Here is a 25,069-nt window from a genome sequence, read left to right as displayed (position 1 = left end):
GCATAGGGATGTTTGAGCTTCCTGACAAAAACATTCAATCAGTAACAATGAGACCTAGATGTTATATTAAAAATAAAAAAAACTACATGAAAAAGAATAGCTGTGCCTGATTTGAAAAGATTTTGAGAGTACAAAGAGAAGATGAAATGAAAGATGAATATTTCAGTGGAGGTAAGGAGGAGGAAGTTATTGTGTATAGAATTCTGGCTAGACCAAAGTCAAATCTTTTTTTTCCCCTGACGTGTGTGGTTATACTGTACAAAAAAAAAACATTTCAATCTCAAAATCTACCATGTAGAGTTTTTGGTTGGTCAGGAGTTTCCCTCTTCAAATAAATACAGATTAAATGTTAGTTTGAGGATCAAGTAGAAGCTAAGCAAAGTGTCATAATGGTTTTTTTACGTAGAGTTTCTTGTACAATTAATACTCTGCTCACACAGGCGGATTTATTGTTCACTACACGTAGCTCATGAAGTGAAATCAAAGCTTTTTTTCTTTAACTTGTTCTCCTAAAATGGGTATTTAACATCAACTAGTTTACATGGTATATCATTAGAATAGTAAGAATATGTCCCTAGTACGAATCTCTTTTTTATTCTGAGAAGCCCATAAAAGAAATGTACAATAAATGTATCTTGACTGAGCATTTGTCAGTATTAATTCAGGCTCTGCATCCGGAGCGTTCCCAGATTTGACTGTGGGGTCTGAACAAAGCCAAAACACTTGCTGTCCTCTTAATGGGCTTTCACACTTTCAGAAAAGTCCTGGAAGAGCTGCATGTCTGAACGCAAACAGACAATATTTCCCCTCAGACTTTATCCAGAGATTCCCCTGCACCCCCCCCCCCCCCCCCCCGCAGTCCTTTCAGCAGAAAGTCTGGGTCAGGATGTCATCCAGAGAATTCACCTGGAGCCAATGGGAGGGGGTGGTGACATCATGCATATGCATGCGACCGCTACTATCTTCGTGCACGTAAATTAATCAGTATTTATTTTTCTGTTAGTCAGTATGTTCTTTTCCACTGTATTGTTGATATTGTGATTCTGTCCCATAGCAACGATTTAAAGGTATATATTTCCACCATAGCGTTGTATAGCTTCGTCTGCTACTTCATTTTTGTTCAGGTCATGTCTTGCCTCAGAAACCCCCTCCATCCCGTCTGACAGGGATAGTCTCCCGCCGTGAGGTGTGTGAACAGCCAGGCCAGGACAATTAAAGGCGCAGTCCTCCTGAAATGACCTAGATATTTTTTTCAGGAGCGCATATGTGAAAACTTTCTTAAAGAGAAAAAGAACTTTGACAAAGGTCCAGCAGCTAGACAGAAGAGGTTTGAACTTTCTACTCAAAGCCCTCAAAACTCACCTCAGCTACCGGACACGCCAAAGACTTCAAGGCCAAAGGATAAAGGCAAGAGAAAAGAACAAGAACAGAAACAAAAACTGGAGAAAAGAGACGAAGAAGGGACAAAAGAGAGGGAGAGGATTAGAGGAACACTCCAGATATGTTAGTAACAGCAGAGACAGAGACAGAGGTTCAGTGTACACGACAACATGACTCAGTAACCAGGCAACACACTCTTCTTCATATTACCAATGATAGCATCTTACGTGGAGGGTGGCGTTCTATTCATGATGCCGAAAGAGATTGCAGATTGTGTCCACCATACAGTCAATATTCAATCTCTCATTGATTTCTCTTATTTGTGGCTATGCTATCTTAAAACCTACCAAACCCTTCGAGGCTATCCTTTGTGTTTTAGTGTCATTAAGCGTCCCATCTATGTGTTCTGTACTGAACATGTTTTTTTTGTTGTTGTTCTTATACACAAAGACATCAAATATGGCCTACCTTTTCTTCCAGGTCTTTAATCTGCCTCCTCTGGATTTCTGTTTTGTCCTCAAGATCGCGAATTCTCTGAAAAAATGTGGACAAAAAAAAAGTGTAAAGAATGTGTCTCAGCAATAGACTGTAAATATGAATTTACGAAGCCTGAGTGACGTCAGCCATCTCTTCAGACAGGGGGGGGCTCCGGAGGCTCATCAGCAGCCGCCATGCTGGAAATCCTGTCTCAGCCCAACTTTCAGTCAACCTAACGACAGGCTTAGAGCCGAAGCTGAGGCAGGTTTTAAGCCTCTTGACAATGGTTAACACGTATCGTTTTCAAAATCAAAACGAAGCCTTTTTAAAAGAAATTCATCCACCGTACTATTTGTTTTTGCTTTAAACGTGTTTATTTCTGCTGTAAAACAGCTTTTTGCCAGTCGTGTGTATATTACTTCCGGTATTCCTGGAGCCAGTCTCAAAGGGACGCTCGACGTACTGCAGGATTTTGCACTTCCACATTGGCTTAAGACTGGAGGTTGCCGCTTGGTTTCAGCCTGATACTAGCTTTGGCTGCCATGTGACATGCTCTCTACTGGACAGCTTTTAATCATCAAATAGATCCTTATTATAATGTTAACGTCTTGATATTTACACCTGTAAGATACTACTGTTTATCTAGATATTAAAAAGGATTGTGCAGGTGATATCACAGAACTCTGATGTACGGAGCGTCTTCGATGACGAACAATGTCAGGTGTCACATGTGTTCAGTACGCCAGCATCGGTTCAGACTCGCTGTTTGAGGGTTGAACAAAACACTTTCAACACCGCCCTCAGAGGTTCTGGACGATGCTCAATGTGGCGGACTCTCCACTTAAGCGTGCAAATGGAGTGGAAAGCGTGTATGGACATGGTGTAGGGAGCGGTTTGAGACCTGGTGCGCCTGGTGCAGCAGTTCCATCCTCTCCTGGAGGATCTGGCAGTCGTACTCTCGGCTCTTCCTCAGCATCTGCCTCCTCAGCTTCTCCACTGACGTCCGCAGCTCGTCCCTCTGAAGCTCATCCAGAGGCTCTCCGTACTTTATCACCTGCATGACAGGCACATGGGTGTCAAACAGAGTGGGAAGCAGATACAATCTGAAGCCTCTGGTTTTACAAATACTTCTAGTATCAGCAGCAGCCCCTCTAACCCAGCCCTCTAGTTTTAACTGTAACTGGTATGTTTCATAAGAGATATTACATCACAAGGTGATGTAGTTTTAGGATCAATAGTGCGTTTATTTGTTGTGACCTGAGGCACCTTGTCCTGCTGCAGGGTGTTGTACAACGTCGCCTCCAGCTCCTGGATTTGCTGTTAGAAGAGAAAAAAATAGCTAGTGTTACTTTTCACAACAAAAACACATTAAACCATTACCCCCAATCTTATAATGTCAGACTGGATCTATAAAAGTCAAGCCTTGGCGATTAAAAACAGAAAAACACACTTACCATGTAGGCCTGGTCAAGGGCCTGTTTTCTGTAGTCCAGCTCTTCTTCTAGATAGCCTTTCTGTTTGCAGAACATCTCCTACAAACCAGATAAGAGTTTATTTATTGATTCTGCAGATCCATTATAACCTTATGCATGATTCAAAACAACATTTTCTGAGTGGGCTAATGGGTTTTGGGGGGGAAAATCAATAACTAAATGCAAATGACTAAGTCTCTGTTAAATAAAACCGAGCTGCAGTTCATTGGATTTGCATAATTTGCCACTAAGAGCTGGGCCGTTCAAGACGCTGTGCTCATGTCTCTAAAAAATAAGAAGAAAGCTTTTAATGCTGAAGATTGAATACTGGTTAAAGAGAAGACTCTTTAGGAACTTTATTTGTCCTTAATGTACTTGTACTATATGTAAAGGGGGTAATAAGTATGTGGCTAAATGTCATGAGCTCTTTCAGCAAATCACAGTCACATATGTTTCAGTTAAAAATAAGTACTTGGTGGTACATTCAGTATACACTTAGCTAATGTTTTTGTTTTTATCTCCTGGACTGTTGAGGCTCACCATCTCTATTTCTAGGTCCATCATCTTCTGGTGCAGAGCTGCCTCCGTCCCCTCAATCTGTCGAATCCACTAGAGGGCGACAAACAGCAAAACAACATGAGCCGGTACGTCACAAACTTGTTCTTTGTGTGTTGACGTTTTCATCTTGTCATGCAAAAGCACTGTGCTGTAGTTTCCTAGCTTACCTTTTCTGCTAGTGACAGAACAGTGCTAGCCTGGATTATGGCCACTTGTTCCTCATTTCTTAAGTTCTGGACAAAAAGGGGGGGGGGGAACATTTTGGGTTAACAAAGAGCGGATTTAAGCATCGAAATGTTGAATTCCTGGACGCCATTAGAATCAGGCAAATCAAGGCAAGGCAAGTTTATTTCTATAGCACATTACAACAACAAGGCAATTCAAAGTGCTTCACACAAGACATCAAAAGCATCATGACGGAGGAAAGAAAATAAACATTAAAATAGAACATTTGTTGACAGCCTGTCAAACAGGGCACGAGAATTATTATTGTTCCTGGTGATGATGTCAGAGAAGAAAGATTGCCTTGCGTTCCTCAGTTGTGAATCACAAACGTGAAGTCTCGCCTTGTAGATGTCATGAATCCGGAGATTAGTTTTTACGCCACCTGCGTTCAGCTTTTTTTCGACACTCTCTTTTTCCGTTTCTTACCAGTGTCGAATTTCTCCATCGAGATCTTTGTGGGAGCAATGGAATCAATACAATCACTGACTGAGCCCCAGGAGAGGGCAGCTGTGGAAGAGAAAACCTGGTTAAAGAGTTCACTGGTGTTTTCAGTGATACACCGTTTTGTGATCATTTTTGATTGAATACTTTTGTACACTGACATAGTACTCTCAAATAAAACACAGGAGTGATCAGAGAGGGCAACATCTGAAACAACAACCTTGGAGATGTCCAAGCCCTTGGAGATGATTAAGTCCAGAGTGTGTCCTCTGTTGTGTGTGGGCTCTGTCACGTGCTGAGTCAGCCCAAAGCTATCAAGAGTGTAAGGAGGAGGGAGATAGTATGATGATGATCTGGTCGGGGGTTCGACGGGGCAAGGGCGGTGAAACTTCAAAGGTGTTGGTGAGGGGGTCGAAGGTGGGTGGAGACCCCTCCTCTTGGTTCCCGATGTCTCTTGAGGTCTCTCCTCAGATACTGGCAGACGTGATTCTTGACCAAAGTTTTCATCACGCTGTGTTTTGTCTTTCTTGAGAGCTGTTTTCTTTTGTCTCTTGTCCTTGGCAGAGAGAACTGATGGTTGACGCAGGAAGTGAAATAGGTTAGAGGTGAACAGTGTCACCCCTGACATGTTCAGGCAAAATCCATCTGCCTTGAAAAGATGTCTGCGTTCCCAGAAAATGTTGAAATTGTTAATACAATTCACCGAATGGGCATTACATGCAGTTGTATGCCAGTTATTCAGTGCCAACAACCTGCTGAATCTCTCCTCTGCTCTTCTGACTGGTGGCACGGAGTCGCTGATAAACACATCCACATCCACGGGGCTGACCATCTTCAGCACAGCAGTGAAGTCCTGCTTCAAGACTTGTGATTGTTGTTTTGTAACATCATTTGACCCTATGTATAGCATTCTTCACAGTCGGGTGTTCAGATTAAATTAAGTTCAGAAAAAAAAGAGGATATCAGCAAAAGAATGGAAGCAAAGCAGAGAGCGAGAGGAAAAGCGTCTGCACTGTAAGACAGCAGGAATTAAACTTACCCCGTTATCTCCCAGGATGTCAAGAAGTTTGATGAGATCTGGTATGCACACATCCTGGAAGAAAAAACACACACACAATTTTGACCAATAAGGATCATACAATTTTAATGTGACATTTTTTTCCCCCAAGACTTTCTATTCAACTATATTGAAGTCCAAATTCATTTTGCATGTAAATCTTTGAACTTTTTTTTTTTTTTTAACCATGTAACTCCAAAACTCTCCGCTTGCTGCTGTCTCACAAAAAGTTTGTGATCTGTGTCAGTGGACAGATTGAGAAAGCTGCTCGATGCCATGATCAGTAACGACAATAAAGCACTGCTCACCTTCACCCCTTCTTTCATACAGTAGATCTGCAGAGCACTGACTCCCTCGGAGAAGGGATGCATCCGCAGATGATTGAATGGAGGGGATCTCCTCTCACGCTCCTACGGCAACACAAATGGACATTTCATCACATGAAGGAAGTATTTACAGTGACACTGTTCCCACTGAGCCTACTGGATCTTGCTGAACAGATTTTTTTTTTTTTACTTTTAACTGCTGGTTTAAGACCACTTTATAACGCTTAAGATTCAACGTTGATGGCCAATCTAGGTTCTTTGAAAGAGTGAAAGAAATATTTTCTAGCGTCTCTACTCTTATGCTCTTTGACAGCCATGTGTGCTGCCATCTGACTCAGGCTCGACTCCGATGAAATGTAGTTGCTTCACAAACAGCAGCACTGTTTTAATATTTAACTGTTTCCACATGAGACCCCCCCTCACTTTGACATTGATTATCTCAGTTTCTCCAAGTGTTTTTTTTTTTTTTTTTTCTTTTACATCTGATCTCCTGTCTGCTCACTAGGTGGCAGCTCAGGGCCTCAACAGCTTGAAGTCAAGTTTCTGCACTGCAGCACAGAGATGACAAAAAGATCCCACGGTCAGCTAGTGATCAATAAAAATGACACACTGGGGGGGCTCTCTCTGCCTACAGGACATGACTGAAAGTCCAAAGATCTTTGTCATGGAAAATACTGAAGTGCTTTATAACTACATTACAGTATAAACTGGCCCACAACACATGACTTTTAAGGATGAGAATTGTGAAATATATATTTTTAACTGTTAAGTATTTTTCTCCCTTTGCTGTTTCGTCTTCATTGTTAAGAAAAGCCGTAGACAGATGTGAAAAACTTGAGACCTCACTTAACACACCTGACAAAACCAAACCAAATATAACATTTAAGAGCACATAGCAATCAGAAGTGGAGTGAGATTTATCTTTAGTCATAAACTGACTTGTTGACCTGAAATTTGAGAGGGGAGAAAATTCAATTATGTTTTCTTAGGGGAGAAAATTATGACTACTGTGCTTGCCACACATGCCAAACTGAGATTTGAACGTAGTTTTTTTTTTTTTTTTTTTTTATCCTTCAGGTTAGCTTCAGAGAGAATAGTTGAAGGTGCTTGTTTTAGAAGGACTTGACAGGAGACTTCTTGTGACTCACCTCCAGCTCCAGTATCCTGAACTCTAACAGCTCATTCTGGTCTCTGGAGTCTTGTAACTCCTGCTGCAGCCGACTGCACTCTGAATCCAGCTTTTCCACCTAGACACCAAAGAGAAGCAGCATTAATGAGGAGCAGAGGATTTCCATATATTAAGATTAAAGCTAAAATCAGTTATATAATGAGATAAGGGTTGAGACAAAGTTACTAAACATCTGCACAAACACATTTTTGACAAGTAAGACTTATCCCACACAATCGCAGACATCTTTAGAGTACTCTATCTCTTTAAAGGTAAAAAATATAATATAATACAAAATAAAGAACGATCAGAAAACAGACACAAACCTTCTCTAACAGCTCCTGATTCCTTCGTAAGAAGAGCTGCTTCTCCTCCACCCATTTGGAGTCCTGACAGAGAAAAGAGAAGGTTCATCATTAGACTTTTATTCACCACATTTTGTTTCAACCTGTTCAGTGAAACAAACGTAACTCATATTCACGAGTACTCGTATGACAATCAGGGGCTTCGTCATGGCGATGAGGGTGAATTAAACCCTAAGATGAAGTGGTGAAGTGATTCATCCCTATTTTGATAGCGATAAATGACTTTTTTATTTTTTAATTCAGCCTTTTTTTGGTCTTATGTCTTTAGCTCTGTAGTGTATACATTAAAACAACATATAGTATGTAATATACAATACTCTACATGAGGACTAAACCATCAACTTGAAGAGGCATTGCGGCAACTTTGACTTTGACATACTGTCGATATGAAAGCAGATGTCTGGTGGTAAAAGCGTAACCGTGTCCTGTTTGTCCAGCAGCGTACCTGGTATGAATTTGAGGATCTTGTGTGGTACTTCTGTAATGACTTATTAACTAACACTCCACAAGAGAAGAGGCAAACATTTAGTGTCCTACTCCCTTCAGTGTTTAACCAGCTCTGCATCAGTCTAGAATCCTTCCTGCATTATAACCTCGCTCCGTTTTTCAAAAGCATCTCCAACATTTATCCTAGTTTTACCACGTTTCTGGTCGTGGAGCCTATAAGAAAACTGTATTCTTTTTAGGATGGGTAGAATTAGTTATATCTGAACCAGCTCGCTTGCCTACTTCCATTGCTGCTCCACCTGTTGGTTTGCCGTTTGCCTGGCAAACCGAGGGGCGTCCACAAAGGGCGTTGTGAGGGTGCCGTAAAACCGCCTACTTAGAGAAGCCAGCTCTTCAACATAGCATGATTCCTTATAATATCTCTGATGATATAGTGAGGTCATTTCATGTTTTTAGATATGACATATTGAGCCTTCAATATGAGGTTGTGCTATAATGTCTAACATGATCGATCTAAATGCTTCCTACAGCACTGCAGATGCCACACATGCATGCACACTTAACCACGTGACATTCCCCTCCTGTAGCAAGTTAATGTCAGAGGTAGCCAATCGTTATGGTAAGACAACTATTTACTGTAGAATTGATCAATCTTGTTGGGCGTTCCTGTTGATTTGTACAATACACTTTGAGTACATCCATCTGTCTTTATTTGTATGTGTCTGTGTATGTGTGTGTTAGTGTTTCCCACCTGTCCCTTTTGGTTCAGTTCCTTCTCCAAGTCCTCTATTTTGGCTTTATACCTGAGAGCGTCTGCTTGGAGCTGCTCATGGGCCTGAAAAACAAGAAAATGAGACGTTCAAGAGTCATTCTAGTAACGTCTAGGACTGTAATGTAGTACAGTAAAGTAGTGCTTCTCAACTCTTTGTGGTCCTTGCTTCAGCTGGCGTACATGGCAGACTTTTCAATTTGAATTCATTCATTGAACCAGACATTTACTTGAAACATTTTTAAATCATCTATGTTTATGCTTTTATTATAAGAAGACACTGGAGCGTGGGCTGCAGAATGTCCCTGTCGCTGAATAGCACCTCTCTCTTGTAGTGCAAACCTTTAACACTGAGCAGCTTGTCAAAGAACAGATTTTGCAGGGACACTGACGCCTCTCTCTGATCGACTCCACGCTCTTTGATTAACAACCGAGAAATTGTGACCTTTGTACAAGTACTTATTGTGTCAACACATAAGGTTATAGTAGTCAATAATGTGTACTAGACTGTAGCGTAGGGTGACCTGTCCTGTACTGACACTTCTATGAAAATACACTCTGATGTTATCCTGTTAGCAGTAAGGGTGAAATACCATCCTGTTCCAATGAAAGAACCAACATGTCTTAGATAACAGATGAGACGTGTTTCTAAAATCATCATGATCACGTTATGATAAATGTTTCCATTTAGAGTTCATAAAATTCAGTGTAACTAAACTCCAACAACTTCTTCACTACTTCAACAAAGTATCTGTATGATATGATTGTACCGTCACCTCCCTTTGATTTAATTTGAACCTCATGGGTATGTTTTGCTTTACAAGTGGTGGTCATTATAGAATGTGGAAGATGTGGATGAAAGAGGAAGCTAGATCCAGTTTGGATTTCGTCACAATAACTTCTTTATTCTTAGCAAAACACAAAGGAAGAAAATCTGGCTGTACAGGTGGATTGTACCATTACTTGAAAAACGTTCTACCTTTGCTTCCATCTCAGCATCCAGGATCCCTCCTTTCTGTTCCTGGAGCAGGGCATAGGCTCGCTGTAGGGCCTGATACTCCCTGGTCAGCTGTCGGAAACGCAGCTCCGACTCCTCAGTGGATAGACCCTTGATTTACACACGCACACACACACACACACAGACGCGCACACACACACACGCGCACGCACACACACACACACACACACCGTTTAGCGGTCAAACCAATTGACTGAATAGTGCTTCAAGACTGTAACTACTCAGAAGTGACTGAAAAGATAACTTTATTAATTGACTGAATGGAAACAGACTAGTATGAAACAGAATTCATGCGTTCCTCACCTCCTCCATGTCTTCATCTGGAGTAGCAGGAGTTCTGTCCATCCTGAGTGAAGCTACAGAGGATGTCTCTGAGTCCATGGACTCCTCATCATACCCAAAGAAAGTGTCTACTACAATGTGCCTCTGCAGGGTTAAAACATGGAATAATGAACATTTCTTTAAATCTCTGATGGTGTATAAATACCAGTCAAATCATTTTGCTGACGAGGTATCAGATTCAAGGGACTCTGGGTGTCCATGGAGACTTTTTCCTTTCCTATTTGTTTTACTTCAGAACGTGAATACATATGAGATACATTTTTTTTTTTTTAAATTAACCAAATGCTGCTTTATGTGTATCCTACATGGTCTGTGGCATTTTGGCTAACTTTGGCATATTTACAGAAATGTTTATGTTTTTAAATAAATAATACATCTTTGCAGCTTAGGTTTAACTTGCAAAAAAAAACCCTCAGCCATCAGTTACTTTTTTTTAAAAGAGCCAAAACAAGGAAGAGGAGAAAAGCAAAGTGGCTGGACATTTAGATTTCTAAACAAGATGCAATCCTTGTAGAGAAGTATGTTGATGTTTAAATCAACACAAAGTTGCATTCAATGTCTTTTTGTCTGGCTCTTCTTAAACAGCCTGACAGTAAAAGCGTGAAATAAAATGTTTTTTTTTTTTGTGTGCAAAATAATCAAAGAGGCCGGATTCAGATGGTTCTGCTGTACACCATCTCTTCATAAGACACTGTTGACATCACAAAACTCAAAAACCTTCAAATCAAGAATAAATGAAGAAAATAATACAACTTTTAAACAAGTTTGAAAGAGTCCATTTAGATTTTTCAAACACAGTCCTGAGTAAGTGTTCGCTGGCTTTAAACGTCAACAAAAAACTAGAAACAGTTCATCGGTCTTTACCTTTATGGGCCTTGAACTTCTTTTATGCCTTTTCTTCCTCAGAAGTTTTTCTCGGTCCTTGAAAAAGAGAGGGAAAAAGACATCAAGCCACAGTCAGATCAACGATTCTTTGTTTCCTTTGTGTAAATGTAATCAAAGAAAAGGACATCGGTGATATCACACCACAGAGAAGACAAAATACTCCCTCCTTTATTTCATTGAGAATGTTTGCCTTCATGTGATGTTGTTCGTTCACGGTTCAGTTTATTTCTTTGAGTGCTTTTGGACTTTTTAAGATCACAACATGGGATGTAGATAAAGTTTAAAGGAACAATATGTAATGCTGACACCTAGTGTTTAAAATGGGTACTGCAATCCAAATCCAAAACATTGAAGAGCGCTGTCTCCCCCCCGCCCTACCCCTCCATAGAGTCTAGACGCACTCAGGTTGCCATGTTGGGACACAGAAGCTTCTTTTTATCCAGCTCTACATCGATCTTAAACATCATCCGATCATGATCAGAATGTAGGAATTCTTTGACTATGTGATACAAAAAGAAGAAGAGTAATCCAAAGCTATGTCAAACAAGAATGGTAAAAATATCCTGGAGGCTAACAGAAAAAAAACATACTCTTGTCAGTTCGTCTATCATGCTCTGTTGCTCGAGGACTTGAAGCTTGAGAAAAGCTATTTCCTGGTCGTCGTGGGCCTGATCCAGGTCATTCAGAGACTTGAGCTTCTTCAGTGGAGCGTGGGAGCTGATTTTTTCCTTCTGCAAACGCATACACAAGCACGCACAGGAAGAAAATTATTCTTTAAGATGACAAGAGTGCATTAAAAAAAACATCTTTATGTTGCTGCCGTGACTCTGCGCTCACCATCTCAACGTTCTCCTTCGCCAAACTCTTGAGTTTCTCCTCGAGCTTCTGGATAGTCTGAGTCAGATCGTCGTTCCGTTTACTCAGCAGCTTGTTCTTGTCCAGCAGAGGCTTACACTGCTTCACCGACTCTCGAACGCGCTTCAGCTGTTTGGGAAGGAAGGTACATGAGTATACATTTAAATATGACAGTACTGCGGGCAGCATCCTGAAGGAACTGGGAGATTTGAAGGATGATAATAAGTGACAGAAAGAAGACAGAGAGTGATAGTGTACCAGTTCATTCCTCTCATCGACCAGCAGAGAGTTGCGATCTTCTAATTTGCGTATAGTGGAGTTGAGTTCAGCCATGCGCCTCTGGTTTCTTCTGAGGTCCTGGAGAAAAAAGAAACATGTACAAACTTAAAAAAATATATAAAACCTCATTAAATTAAAACTCTACCAATCAAACAACTAAATAAATCAGGAGATACATACACAGCTTCATATATATCAGGTTTGTTAGGTGGGGGTTGTTTCTATAGTAGATGAATAATGATGAAATCGTAAAACAGACTATCTTATTATCACAAGACACAATGGCTGACATAGTGCAGACCCATGCTGACCAAGAGCTCACAATCATTGGCAAAGTGGCAGAATGGCAAAGTTTTCATCTTCACAGTGTTGCTTATATTCTGCTAGAAGGTACAGCCCACAAATTCCTGGCTGCTTCGGTTCATGTCTAAAAGGCTAGAAAGAAGACATCACCTTGACTCGTAAATATCAGACATATACATTTCTTCAGTCTCAGAGTCACATTTGCCTTCTCTGCTCACAACAGACACTTGGCTCCAATCCAAATATAACTCTGCTTCTATGAGGTCTCTTACACATATGTATTACAGCTTCACAAACCTGGAAGAAGAATTACTCTTAGATGGTTGACACAATTTAAAGATATATCAAGATGAATGAATTCATGAAAATATGTACTAACAAGGTTCCAACAATGGTAAACTGGAAACAGAAGTGTACACAGAGCTATGATGAAAAAAAACAACTTTAAATGTTAACCCTTAGAAATGAATCTCCACTGCAAGCGTATAAAATAGATCCTTCACTGACATTCTGAATGTGTTTCCATTCATTTATTTTAAACACAGTGTGCTGAGAAACGTTTACACTGTAGCTGTCTTTTGGAAACAAAGAACCAGGGAACATCTAGAAGATGACTCTACACTTCAATGAGGGGAATCAGACAGCTGCAGGTGAGCAGCTTTGATCATTCACAAGCATGAAGATGTAGTTACACAATTCCCTTGAACACTAAATGCTTCTGTTCTGCTTGTAAGTATTTCCTCCCCTCGTGCACAAATCCAATTCTGCTCCTTAATATCTGTGTCTGTGCTTCCTCAGAGGTCCACTAGCAGACTGAGTAGCCCTCAAATATGTTTGTGTTCCTCCAAATGTTTTGGTTAGCGAAAGAAAGACTACAAGTTTGGAGCAGTCAAAGTGCTGACTTTAAAAATAAACATTTTTAAAAAACTAGTCCTTTCACACTGGTGCTTCAGCTACAAATCCAAGAGCAATAACAAGTAACCAATAGCTAATGAGTAGAAGAAAAGGGTGATATTATTTGATTTGTATATTGATATTTCCCTCTACTTACAGGGCTTCCACAATGCTCTGCTCCGTCTCCAGCTCTGCCAGGAATCTCTCTTTTCGGGCTTCCCAGGCCACACTCGGCCTCCTTCACAAGGAACAGCTGTTCGTCTAGAGCGTCCTTCTGAAGCTGCAGCTTCTGTAAGAAACCTGCTGTCGACTCCAGCTCCTTCTCCAGAGCAAAGATGGTGCGGTCTTTAGATTTGATTTCATCCACCTATAGGGAAGAAAAGGGAAGTCCTTGTAAACAGTGACGGGGAAACGGTTAACCAAATCTACCTCCAACTTCTGATGGAGGCGTAGATATCCAATAGAGCCTAACTCTTATTATTGACAATGGTCACATACTGTGAACTCAGTGGAACATACCAGTCTACGGATGTCCTTCTCACAGTCCCACTTGATCTTGGAGATCTGCTCCTGGTGCTGCTGGTGCTCCACTCGCAGGTCGCCGGCTTTCATTTTGTCGGCTTGGATCATGGTGCTGAGAGCCTCGTCCGTCTGCTTCTTGGTAGATTTCAGCTCGGCTATCTCCTGCAGCAGCCTCACTCGTTCCTGGTCAAAGAAGCGGCGTGCATCCTCCTTGGCTTCCAGAGTCAGGGATGTGCGTATCTGAAGGGGGGAGGGGAGGGGAAGGGTGAAGAGCCGAGATTATGAATAGCTGGGCAGAATTTCCACAGAACACTGATAAGGTTTTTTTTTTTTTTTAGATTGTCTTGGGCAGAGTGAGTATTTATTTCAGATGTACAGGTAGCTGTCCTGTGCAAATTAACACCTGTTCCGGTTCAATTTCACTGCTGCTGCCTCGGGGAAATGTTACGGCTTATCTTACTGTTTTTTTTTTTTTACTGTCTATCTTGACCCCACCTTCTCGCCGCTGCCGTCTCGCATGGCGCTCAGAGCGGCTTTGAGCCTCTGGTTCTCCTGGTCTTTGATTTTGGCGTGGCGGGCCAGCTCCTGCTCGTGCTGCCTCGTCAGGTTTTCCCTGAGAGCCTGGAGCTCCTTCTGCTTCTCCTCGTGCCATTTGGCCCGCTGCTCCGTCAACATGGCAGTGTGACGGTGCTGCTCCTGCTCCCGCACCCGCTTCACCTCCTGCACCTTGTCCCGCTCCAGTTTGCTCACCTTTGCGAGAATCAACAGAGCAAGTGTAAAGGTGAATTATGTTTTTTTTTTTTTAAACATTAAGTATAGTCTATAACAGTAAATACATCACAAGTTATCAGTAAAGTTGAGGTTTTTAAAGCTCTTCTTAGTTTTGTTTTGTTTCTCAATCCAACTTTGAATTTTTAAAAGCAAGGTATTATCGTCTGCACCTCAAGCTAATTTCTTAGGAAAGCAGAAACTAAAGTTAAAGGCAAACTAGAATTCTTATCTAACCAATCAAAATGGGTGCAAAATAAATGGTTAACATTTTTAAGAGTTGAACATTTTTTTCCACTTATTCTTTCTGACATATTAACAATTATGTGCAAATAAAAACACAGGAAAATGTATTCTGTACACGTGCAGTGTACATAATTTAACCTGGGCAGCCGACTGTAAAGGACACAGAGACGAATATTAACCACAATATTGCAAAGGTTTCATTTCATACTTAGTTTGGCTGTGCATTGACTCATTCCCAAAGCAAAGTGTACAATAAAGCATGTGTCGCACTTTAACATTTACTGACCATGTTTTACATTCAGGTCATCCAAACACCTGCAGGTTATGGGATATTGTGTCATGGCATGTACTTCAACCTTCAAGGCTCAGGTCAGATCTGTGCAAATGTTCATGTACACAGGCTGCGACAAAGGTATTACATTTTTTGAAGCTATTCTAGTACAGTACCTTGCATTTTTCTTGGTGTAGCTCAATCTGAATGTCTGTTAGTTTGGACCTGAGATCTTCATTGGCTGCCTGAAGGGCAGAGATGAGCGCCTCGGGCTTCTCGCCCTTCGTACGCCCTTTCTTGGCCATTGAGTCGAATACTAGAGAGGCTCTTCTGCTGCTTTCATCGGGACTTCACAGAAACTTTCCAAAGCGCTCAAAGGGTTTCCAGTTCCTCCTCTTCCTCATTCTCCTATAAGACAAAGGGGCTTGGGGGTGGAGGAGAGACAAAGAGTAACAGATGAAGACACAGTACTTGCTGCAGAGGTGACACAAAAAAATGATGTGGAAGTATATGAATAAAGATGTTGTGATCATCAAAATGATAGAGGCAGGCTTAACGGTACAGGTTATCTTCAAGAGAACTGCTTCTTTTACTGCCAAGGTACCCTAAACAAAGACTCTCTGGAAGACTGGATTTAGTCTTGACTGATCTAAAGGGACTAACAGAATGCTAACATTCTAAGAAATGATAGCTTAGCGGTTATTCTGTTCATGATTTAGTGTAATGTGTTGGCCTATTAACAATTTTTGGTTAGCGCTTAGCATAAAGTGCAGCTCTGGATGGTTTCCATGTCAATAATATTGAAGGCATTTATTTTGATAAATCAAAAGTTTTGACATTTGCTTATCTCTTATCTCTTATCTCTTTTTTTTTTGGCTAGCAGCTAAAGCTACATTAGCTGCTAACTGGCATAATGCTCCTAAATCTCCGATTGAACTAACAGCAGTCCAGTTGAGGGCCATGTTGGTGCCAGGTCTTGATGAGAAAGTACATTACATGGAATGAGTTTTAAGTGTGCATTGTTCCTTAAACATCAAGTCCCTAGCTGAAATCACCAGACAAACAAAATACTGAAAGGACCACCAGCGTTTTAAAAACTGTCTGCACACCAAAACTGATGATAATCCAGTTCATAGTTCACACAAAGACTTCAAATGTCTACCTCGTGGTTTTACAATAACAGCAAACACTTAACGTAACTGATCAGCAAACACTGCCAGAACACTCCACTAGTATGACAGATATATAACTTAGGATGAAGTTGAGTAAACTCTCCAATGCAAATGACACAATTCAGAGAAGTGTCTAATGTCTATATTCCCAGCTGAACAGTGAGAGAGGAAGAAGAACAAATGTGTTTCAAATTTTAGTACAGGCTCCGCACAAAGACTCGTTACCACCAAGCGGTCTGGTTTGGTTCAATACGGTTTGGTACCGGTGAGCCATTGTCTCGCTTGCGTTGGTAGGCGGGGTGTAAGACGGATGGTGATAGTCTCATCAGCTAGCTGGAAGTGTAACATCATAGCAGCGAAAAACACAGTGTAGGCCCCTTGTAAATTTACAGAAGAAGAAGAATGCAACACACTAAGCAAAGGGCAACAATGGAGGACTTCCAGCATTTTGTGTTCTTTCTTCCTAACATGTGGCTGTTCATCACAAGAAGAAGACAAGCTTTGTTTGATTGAACGCTGCAGGCCGCAACAAATAATAACTTGAAATAACTCTCTCCAAACAACAGTGGAAATGCCAATAATTGCGCACTTTACTGTACTGAACTGAACTGAACTGGACTGCTTGGTGGCAGTGGGGTTTGGCTGTTTTTATGAACGGACTGAATGTGCTTATATGCAGGAGACAACAAGAAATTGATGCTAATGTAAGAGTATGAACGTGTGATACTACAAAACTTAAGAGTTAAATCCATGGGCTGTCCAACTTTGACGAACGCACACATTCATAATTTGAGGTCTGATGACTATTTCTCTAGAGATCTCACCTGTCGATTTGTCCCTGTTAAAGTAACATAAAGATTACTGGTGATGGGGATGTGGTATTACAGAGTTATGTGTTTGTCCACTCTGCGCCTCCAGATGTTTCTTATTTCAGCTAACATACAGCGTAAGTACAAAAAGGGTAAAAGGTTTGTTCAGACCTACTGTACACAGGGCTCAAACAAAAGGGCTCAGACTATGAGAAAGAGTTCATGCTTCATTAAAACAGCCAAATTCACTGGGTATACACGGATGCAATGGTTGAACATCTGTATCTGCCGATGCCTGCCCTGTTGGCAGACAGACCATTATAGTAATAATGATTATTATCACAGAGTAAAAGCTTCTTTTTTTTTGTCAAAGAGTGGCTTGAGTAGAGAAATAAAACGAGGGACTAATTCTGAAAGTCTGATCTCCTCTGCCGGGCTGTTCCACAGTTTGGGGGCTCTGACCACATCCTGGTTCATAAGCGGTTAAGTAAGTGTGGAAAGGCAACTGCAAGGCCCAGACTCCAGACCTTTATTGGTGCCACAAGTAGGGCACTAAGCAGAGGAATTGATTCCACAGCAGATGTGCTTTCAACACACCATATAGCTCAAATTGACTTTTCTATCAGTGTTATGAATTGAACCAGAAATCCTGTAGATAACGGTCTGCTAAACTAATGTGGTGGAACCCGAGGTAACGTTACTTTTGATTCTTCCAAGATGAAGTCATCTGATACTCGACGTCAAATGATGCTTTATCTCACCTCGACCGGGAAGTAACAATCAGTACATGTCGTCTGAATTAATCATGATGAAATTACGTTTTGCAATGAATCTGTGCTTTTTGCCAATCAGATTCATGATTTGAATTGTTTGCTATATTTTCTTTGACTGATCTCTCTGTATCATACAATCCTTCAATTCATCGTCAATCCAAAGGGATCCAACATTCCTTACGCTTCTTTTTTTTTTCTCACAGGGGCATGCTTATCGGTGGTTTCCAAAAATATTTTTTTAAAAGCTTCAATAGCGTCACATGCAGCTTTAAGTTCCCAGAAAAAAATCCTTAAAAGAAGTTAAATAAATAAATATATGAAAAGCCACATGCAAAGAGCTTCTTGCAGAATTTCTATTCAATCAGATATATTTCAGAGAACTCCTCCGGAAATCTGAAACTACTCAGCGCAAAAAAAAAAAAAGTCTCATTACATCACATCTTTTCACCTCACCCAATCTTTCTTTTCGAGAAATGTTTTGTCCATACTACGTTCACTTGCACTCTGCACTTGTTCAGATTCTGAAAATCATCATTTAGTTCGATAAGGGTATCAGTTTCTGCAAATGCCGCTCACATATTTTCTGTTTCTCTGTTGTACTGTAGTAAAACTGGAAGCTCAAATAGTTGCTTCTATAACACTAATAATGTTTGTCACTGCTTCATCACTATTGTGTAAAGAATTCACAGCCAAATACTGTGCATTCCTTTTCTTTCTGAATGTATTTATACTACATATTTCTCAACTTGTCATATTGAAACTGCAGTAATAGTTCAAATCAGATGTTACTGAATCATTTTTAAATGCTTGTCTCTCTTACAGTATAAGGATATTTCCTGAAGGTTTCTTCTCTTATTAAATCTCAAGTATGTTCATGGGCTTCCTAACTCTGTTCTTCTGATAAACTATCACATACAGTGACTGCACATGAACGTGACCAGCGTTGTGCAGAGCCATGATGACTCAGGAGGAGTTGGACAGTGTCAGTCCTTATCCGTTTAGTCATGACATAACATCGCTTAAAAGAGTTTTAGAAGCAGATTAGTGATGAAGCAATCATTATCCTCACATCACGTCTACATAAATGGGCTTATCTCTCCAGTCTAATGGGACTTTTTCTTTTTTTTTAAGTGCTGCTTCTCTTTTTAAAGTTGGTATCATTTATGGGGGCAAAACAATTGTTGATATTCACTGATTCAGTAAATGTACTCAGTTTTGAATACAACTGCACTTTTTGGGGGAAAGTTACAATTTCCTGCAACAGACTAAAGATGAAACACCACGTTCCATAACTTTTTGGTGATTATGCAATGTTTTCATAAAGGGACCCTACTGCATGTGCCTTATTACAAACTGAAGCAGAGTATAGCTTTAATTGTAACCCTTAATAAGAAGTACTTCAGCAGGAACCAACATTTTCCTTACATCTTTTTTTACAGTGATACGAATTGGACTCGTGCAGTTGCCATAAAAATCACGTACAGGACACTTGAACTTTCCAGAGCCCAAAGTAAAAGTGCAAACACTGACTGCAATTTGTAATGTCAATAACTGAAAACAGGTCATAGTTAAAATATCATTTCATTACTTGAGCAAATTACCATTCATGAATTTTCCTTTTTACAAAATGATCTGATGCCTTAAGTGTTTCGTCCCTTAAATATATCTCATAAGTCTTTAAGCACAGAGGAAATTTCAGAAAGTCAGTAGAAGACTTTTTTGATGGCTGAATTCCATTTAGCTGCTTGTATTGTACTTGTGTTTAACTGTGTGTTTTGTGCACGCCTGATCACATGAACACTTCTCCCTGGACAGATCTATTTTTCATTATGATATCAATGCTTGACTTTTCACTGATGTTAGTGTGGAAAATGCTAGTTGTGTTCAAGGTGGATGCATATCCTTGGCCTAAACAGCTGAGCTCATCTCCTCCTCACTTTTTATCTCCTAACCTACATTCTAAATCCTCCTTTTCCATTATAATCATTATTATAGTGATACACACATACTTGGCTAAAAACAAAAACTAATGTAACTCGGATTAGGATGTTTGTCACTTTAACGTCTTAGCTATTCCTTTTGAACTGGTGAAAGTTTTGATCACTGATATTTCAAATGAAGTTTAATGTTTCATGAAATGGCATTCGTGCTTTGATTTAAAAATGAACAGTCTTGGGACTTTGTCACTGGGTCTATGCTGCCCTGAGATCATCCCGAAACCTCAATGTGACCCTTAGTCCTAAATCAGGATTAAAGATTAAACGATGAAATGTACTAGTACTGGGCTTCTTATTAGTGAATCACTAAGTCTGCTTTAGATCACCTGACTCCATAACTTTAGGCTCAGTTCTTCAACCAGTGCTGCAGAAAGTTTGCATGTGTGAAATATGAGAAATACTGACAGATGTAGTGATATATTCTCTATACATTATGAAGACAAACAAAATGAATTGCCTTACTGCTCTAGTCCTTATTGTATATTCTTTCTAGTCATTTAAATATCTTTGGGTTTATCAGATCAGACACAACATACTGATGATGTCACTTTGGTTTCTAAGAAGAATAGCAACTTTATTTTAGTGATTTTTTTGTCATGTTTAACACTGAATACCATTGTGACTACTTAATTAATTTAAAAAACAATCATATTTGAAGATAATTATTAATCGCAGAATTGATATGTAGGGGATACCCTAACTTAACAGCAAACAACAATGAGCAATAAAACAGTAAGTTGATATTTGTCATATAGATTGACTCAATATGAGGCTTATTTAAATGTCATCAAAATAACACATTTACCGAACAGAAAATCCTGTATAGTATAACTTTCTTTTGACTTAGTGATTACATCATGTAGACCACTCTGTGTAGGGGTTCTGGACCTGGACCACCCAGTCTGTTTCACCTGTGAGCATGGAGTCCATTCTTGCCTTCGCCTATACATCCTTGGTCACGCAGCACTCTCTCTCTCTCTCTCGGCAGCCTTCACAGGTAATATTTTAACTTGACATGCCGGTGATGTTTACTCACTAACTTTGCCTGCTCGTAAGCTATTCTTAGTAGATGATGGATTTCTAAAGGGGAAAAGCCTACCAGCTCCAGTTACTATTCAGTATGAGAGAAAGCCTGTATAACTCACACTTCTGCTGCCCCTCTCTCAGACAGGAAAGTAACAACAGATTCTCTGAAGCCTTTTTAACTATCCTCATTGAAGGCTTTGTATGTGTCTACAAAGCTTCTTTTGCCGTTGTTTTCATTATTCACAGAGCCAACACTTTCTTAGAAAAACACTATCTTAATTTATTGGGGTTGCTTGTAATATTCTAGAGCTTCAATGATTTTTTTAAGCAGTCTTCGCAGGCTCTAGGTCTTTTTTTAAAATGTCAACTACATTTCAATGTGTCATTTAAAGCTGGTAAGGGATGTACAATGCAGACTGAAATCATTCTTTTTCATTATTTGCTATCAAACTCTGTATTTATCTTGGTATGGTATTTTCATTTTTTATATACACCTGCTCAAGTAAAGCAAACATTTGTGTAAAAAGTCATTTGCATTGAGGGAGAAAACCCCGAGTCATCACTAATGTTTCTATGAGATGTTTATTATGTTTATTACTGCTGATTCAGCTATAATAACCCTGTTGGTCCTATACTACACATACCCTGATCACACAAAGCCAACCACGACTCACCATGACGACTAATACTGTATTGACCTACAAACTGTCTACAGCAGCCAGATACTGTTCTGCAGGGTTAGACTCCATATGAATTTGCTGAGAGCCTGAGTCAATCTGATTACTGTCATTTTCCATTTTCAGACTGCACTGAGAGATAATCTGCCGGCTAGTCGAGTGAACACATCACCAACACAGACAGATAGGCCATGCACCGGATGTAACCTCGACTGTCTAACCTATTTGACATTTATTTGAATTCATAAATGTATTACTGATGCTGTTTATCTTTTTACTTCTTTGTGGGTGTAGGACAAAGGTTATCTTTACTCCACTGTCCCTTTGCTCTCAGCACTCCCCTCTTTTCACACGGTGAGATTTGCATTTGAATTGCTTAAATACTTACTAACAGGAGACAAAAGAAGATATCTCTGATTTAAAGTAAGGATAGAAAGTAACTGTTATCTAATACATTTTTAACAAAGCTTGTTCGACCTTAAAGGCACCCTGATCAAACTGCAATGTTATGCTCAATTGTCTTCATCTCACAGATACTGACCATGGTATTCACAAGACATTGAAATGACAGGACTATGCAGTAGTCTTAAATAAACCTCATCTTTCTCTAAAATGTCCCCCCCCCCCCAAAAAAAGGCCAATTGTTTGCTGGCAGCTTTGCACAGAAATGCATGTTTTTGCAGCACATGGTATATACTGTAGATGAAGATGGTGAACTGTTTATACAGGATACACCATTTTAGAATAAAAGATTCAATGCTTAGAGAAAATAGGGAAAAATATTGTTTTGGCCATGTATCATCATCCCGACTTATGTGATATGATAATAGTATTCCTGATGCCAAATATTAGCCTTCTTTAGACTGCGTTTTCCGCAAAAGTTCGATAAGTGAGCTCAGCCGTCGTAATATTGTTGTCCCTGTCTGTGAATTCACATTGTGTTTCGGCGTAGTGGAGCTCTAAATAACACACAGTTAGACATGCAGTCACACACAGTACTGTGCTCCCCCCGCTGAACAGTCTCACCTCTGTAACACTTCTGTTTCTACCTCCCCGACATTCAGATTGAAGGGGAAACGTCACAGGGGTCTAGCTAGGGCTACTGATAGTTTAGTTGTTTGTTTGTTTTATTACGGCCCTCTAAACAGATTTCTCTGCTTCTCACATCACATCATACTGTATTGTATTGTGAGCTGTGATTCTCACCCTTAATAGAAAGGACCAAGGTTAGTAAAGGGGAGGGAGGTCCTTATCAACGTTGCAGATATATAAAAAAAAAAATATCTCCAAATAAATTCACAGCAAACACCAAAACAAATAGGACAAAAAGACAATCATAGTTTCCCTAAGTTATAACACTGTCTCTCAAGTTTCAAACAAAGCATAAAAGAAACGCTGAAATTGCATTAAACAAGACAATATATTCTGCAGGCATCCCGACTATTTTAAGTCAACATCAATGCAAGACTTCAGGAAAAAAACAAAAGAAAAGAAACATGTAAGTGAAACAGTACCTTACACAACTCCACTGGTAGCTCCTCTAAGAAGAAATGGCACCATCTGACAAAACTGAACACAAGCTTACACAAGACATGTCTACTGTATGCCAGAAAAGGTTTAAAGAACTGGATCTTAAAAGAGCTGTTACGTTACAGTCTAAGGAGCAGGGCAAGCAGACAGTTGGCATCTATGAGACTGTCACATGTTTACATATTATTTAGATGGTGATCCAAAAACAAGTATTCTTTAAAGATATTAGTATTCGAATGGTTTAAACTGAAATCATCACTAAGATGTGTATTTAGGGTGAGGAAAGCTGGATAGCATAGACACAGGTGTTCTGCTGCACACGTTTACTGCTTATTTCAATATAGTCCATATGTGCTGCGTTCCATCAGCACCATGGTTTTGCTCGGTTTGACAGCACGTGCTCTGCCTTGCCCTACTTGGTTGTTGCGTGAGCGCAGCAGAGTTACTGCCATGGCTCCTCATTTCCACAATACTCTGTGCACGCCGCGGTCACAGTTTTGCTTCGTCGGACGGTGCGCGCCCTGCCCCACCGGCTCCATTTCTGGAACGTGAGCACGGGAGTTCATTTTGGTGCCTGTTTTGACGTAATGTCGATAAAGTGATGGAAAAATACGACCATCAGTCCGTATATTATGTCTTATTATGAAATTGACCAGACGCTCTTTGGAATTCCTTGTCTGACCTCCTGGCTGGGTCGTTCTATGATGTCCAGCGTACTTGCAGCGTGCGCCGTCGACCGCAGTGCTCGCTGTGGAAACACAATTATTGACCAGAGTGGAAGCAAACACATTTATGAAACAGTATCTTCAATCCTTGGTATTACTTATTAACAAGCTGTTTGAGGAACGTGGAGATCATTGCTGTTGAGGTCTTTCTTACCCAATGTCTCCTGGCACACCAATGTCAAATCTTCTCATTTGTGCGAGCAACAAGGACTGTTGTCTCAATCTGTTACTGCACCCCAAGCAACACTTGGCTTGAGTTGAGCACAACACTGAGTCACATCAATGAAGCAATATGAATTAAGGACAGCAACAAATTGCTGTAAAAATGCAGGCGAATTAAGAGCAATAATGTACTGTTTCACATAAACACAGGTGATAACTGTAAAAAAATGACGCTTTTCAACAAGCTGCTGATAAATAAATGTACATATCCCACACTACATACCCTCACAGGACTGTTACAGGGAATAGCCCACACTGCATCCAGATGTTCCTTAACCAGTCCCATCAATGTGTTCTGTTCAGTTTGCTTCAGTCCAGTTATCTAAATGTGCAGCTCGATGGTTGTTTGTTTTTGTTGTACACTTCAAATCTATAAGAAGTTTGATGGTAAAGGCAGGGAGCATTGAGCAGTATGCAGGCTGTGTATAGGTTGTATTGGCTACCCATTAGCATTATGTTTTCTCTCCGTGATCACGTCTTAAAGGTTTCCTGAATCAATATCAGATCGTGTTCGTATTTTATTGAGAAAGGGAAAATTCTCATATTTTTGGAAGAAATTTCTCTCACAACCTGCAGATTTAAAACTTGCAGCCAATGGTGTTATGAAGTATATCAAATAATTTGATGCTAGGGCTGGATGATATAACCTCAAATCAATATCAAGATTAATTGAACATTTTACCTCGATTACGATTAATGAAAAAAATGTGTTTTTGTTTTTTGCCCTCATAGTTCACTGAGATGGTCTCTACTGTGAATATGTTCAACTATTAAAGCTAGAATATTATTTCTAATAAATGAGTGCATATCTGATTAACTATTTTGTGGTTATTTATTGAATATTTCAAACTGAAATCAAAGCATCGCTTGGAATGAAAACGACACATTTCAGTTTTAAAGTAGAGATTAACTTCTCTAAAACAGTAGATAATAAATAACTTGCATTTCTTGCAAAAAGTTTGTCCGCAGTGTTTACATTTGATTTACTTTTGTTCGGTGTCGTCTTCACTAAAGACAAAATATGTCCAAACAACGGACATTGCTTCCATGTCGCGGACTGGACGTGTCGT

At 40.0% G+C, this 25,069-nt stretch overlaps 1 protein-coding gene across 4 annotated transcripts in view; it reads right to left on the bottom strand.

The window, feature by feature from the left end:
- Positions 1-25,069, bottom strand: part of jakmip2 (janus kinase and microtubule interacting protein 2) — a 35,015-nt gene that overhangs the window by 3,991 nt on the left and 5,955 nt on the right. Inside the window, exons 2-23 of one of the 4 annotated variants that reach the window (XM_061055125.1) lie at positions 15,245-15,492; positions 14,279-14,533; positions 13,781-14,023; positions 13,419-13,628; positions 12,044-12,142; positions 11,768-11,914; positions 11,521-11,661; positions 10,910-10,966; positions 10,007-10,129; positions 9,665-9,793; positions 8,668-8,751; positions 7,431-7,493; positions 7,085-7,183; positions 5,919-6,020; positions 5,593-5,646; positions 4,055-4,120; positions 3,870-3,938; positions 3,312-3,389; positions 3,115-3,174; positions 2,759-2,911; positions 1,849-1,914; positions 1,363-1,439 (exon numbers count right to left, since the gene is read on the bottom strand). In XM_061055125.1, the coding sequence (XP_060911108.1) occupies positions 1,389-1,439; positions 1,849-1,914; positions 2,759-2,911; positions 3,115-3,174; positions 3,312-3,389; positions 3,870-3,938; positions 4,055-4,120; positions 5,593-5,646; positions 5,919-6,020; positions 7,085-7,183; positions 7,431-7,493; positions 8,668-8,751; positions 9,665-9,793; positions 10,007-10,129; positions 10,910-10,966; positions 11,521-11,661; positions 11,768-11,914; positions 12,044-12,142; positions 13,419-13,628; positions 13,781-14,023; positions 14,279-14,533; positions 15,245-15,373 (2,478 nt within the window). In that variant the 5' untranslated portion in view covers positions 15,374-15,492 and the 3' untranslated portion in view covers positions 1,363-1,388. The remainder of the gene's footprint in view (positions 1-1,362; positions 1,440-1,848; positions 1,915-2,758; positions 2,912-3,114; positions 3,175-3,311; positions 3,390-3,869; positions 3,939-4,054; positions 4,121-5,592; positions 5,647-5,918; positions 6,021-7,084; positions 7,184-7,430; positions 7,494-8,667; positions 8,752-9,664; positions 9,794-10,006; positions 10,130-10,909; positions 10,967-11,520; positions 11,662-11,767; positions 11,915-12,043; positions 12,143-13,418; positions 13,629-13,780; positions 14,024-14,278; positions 14,534-15,244; positions 15,493-25,069) is intronic. The other 3 variants (XM_061055126.1, XM_061055123.1, XM_061055124.1) reach the window with 3 other exon arrangements.

This window comes from Labrus mixtus, chromosome 14, assembly GCF_963584025.1.
Source record: "Labrus mixtus chromosome 14, fLabMix1.1, whole genome shotgun sequence".
Classification (NCBI taxonomy): domain Eukaryota; kingdom Metazoa; phylum Chordata; class Actinopteri; order Labriformes; family Labridae; genus Labrus; species Labrus mixtus.
The sequence above is the reverse complement of the archived record's forward strand: the minus strand, read 5'-3'. Positions and strand labels throughout refer to the sequence as shown.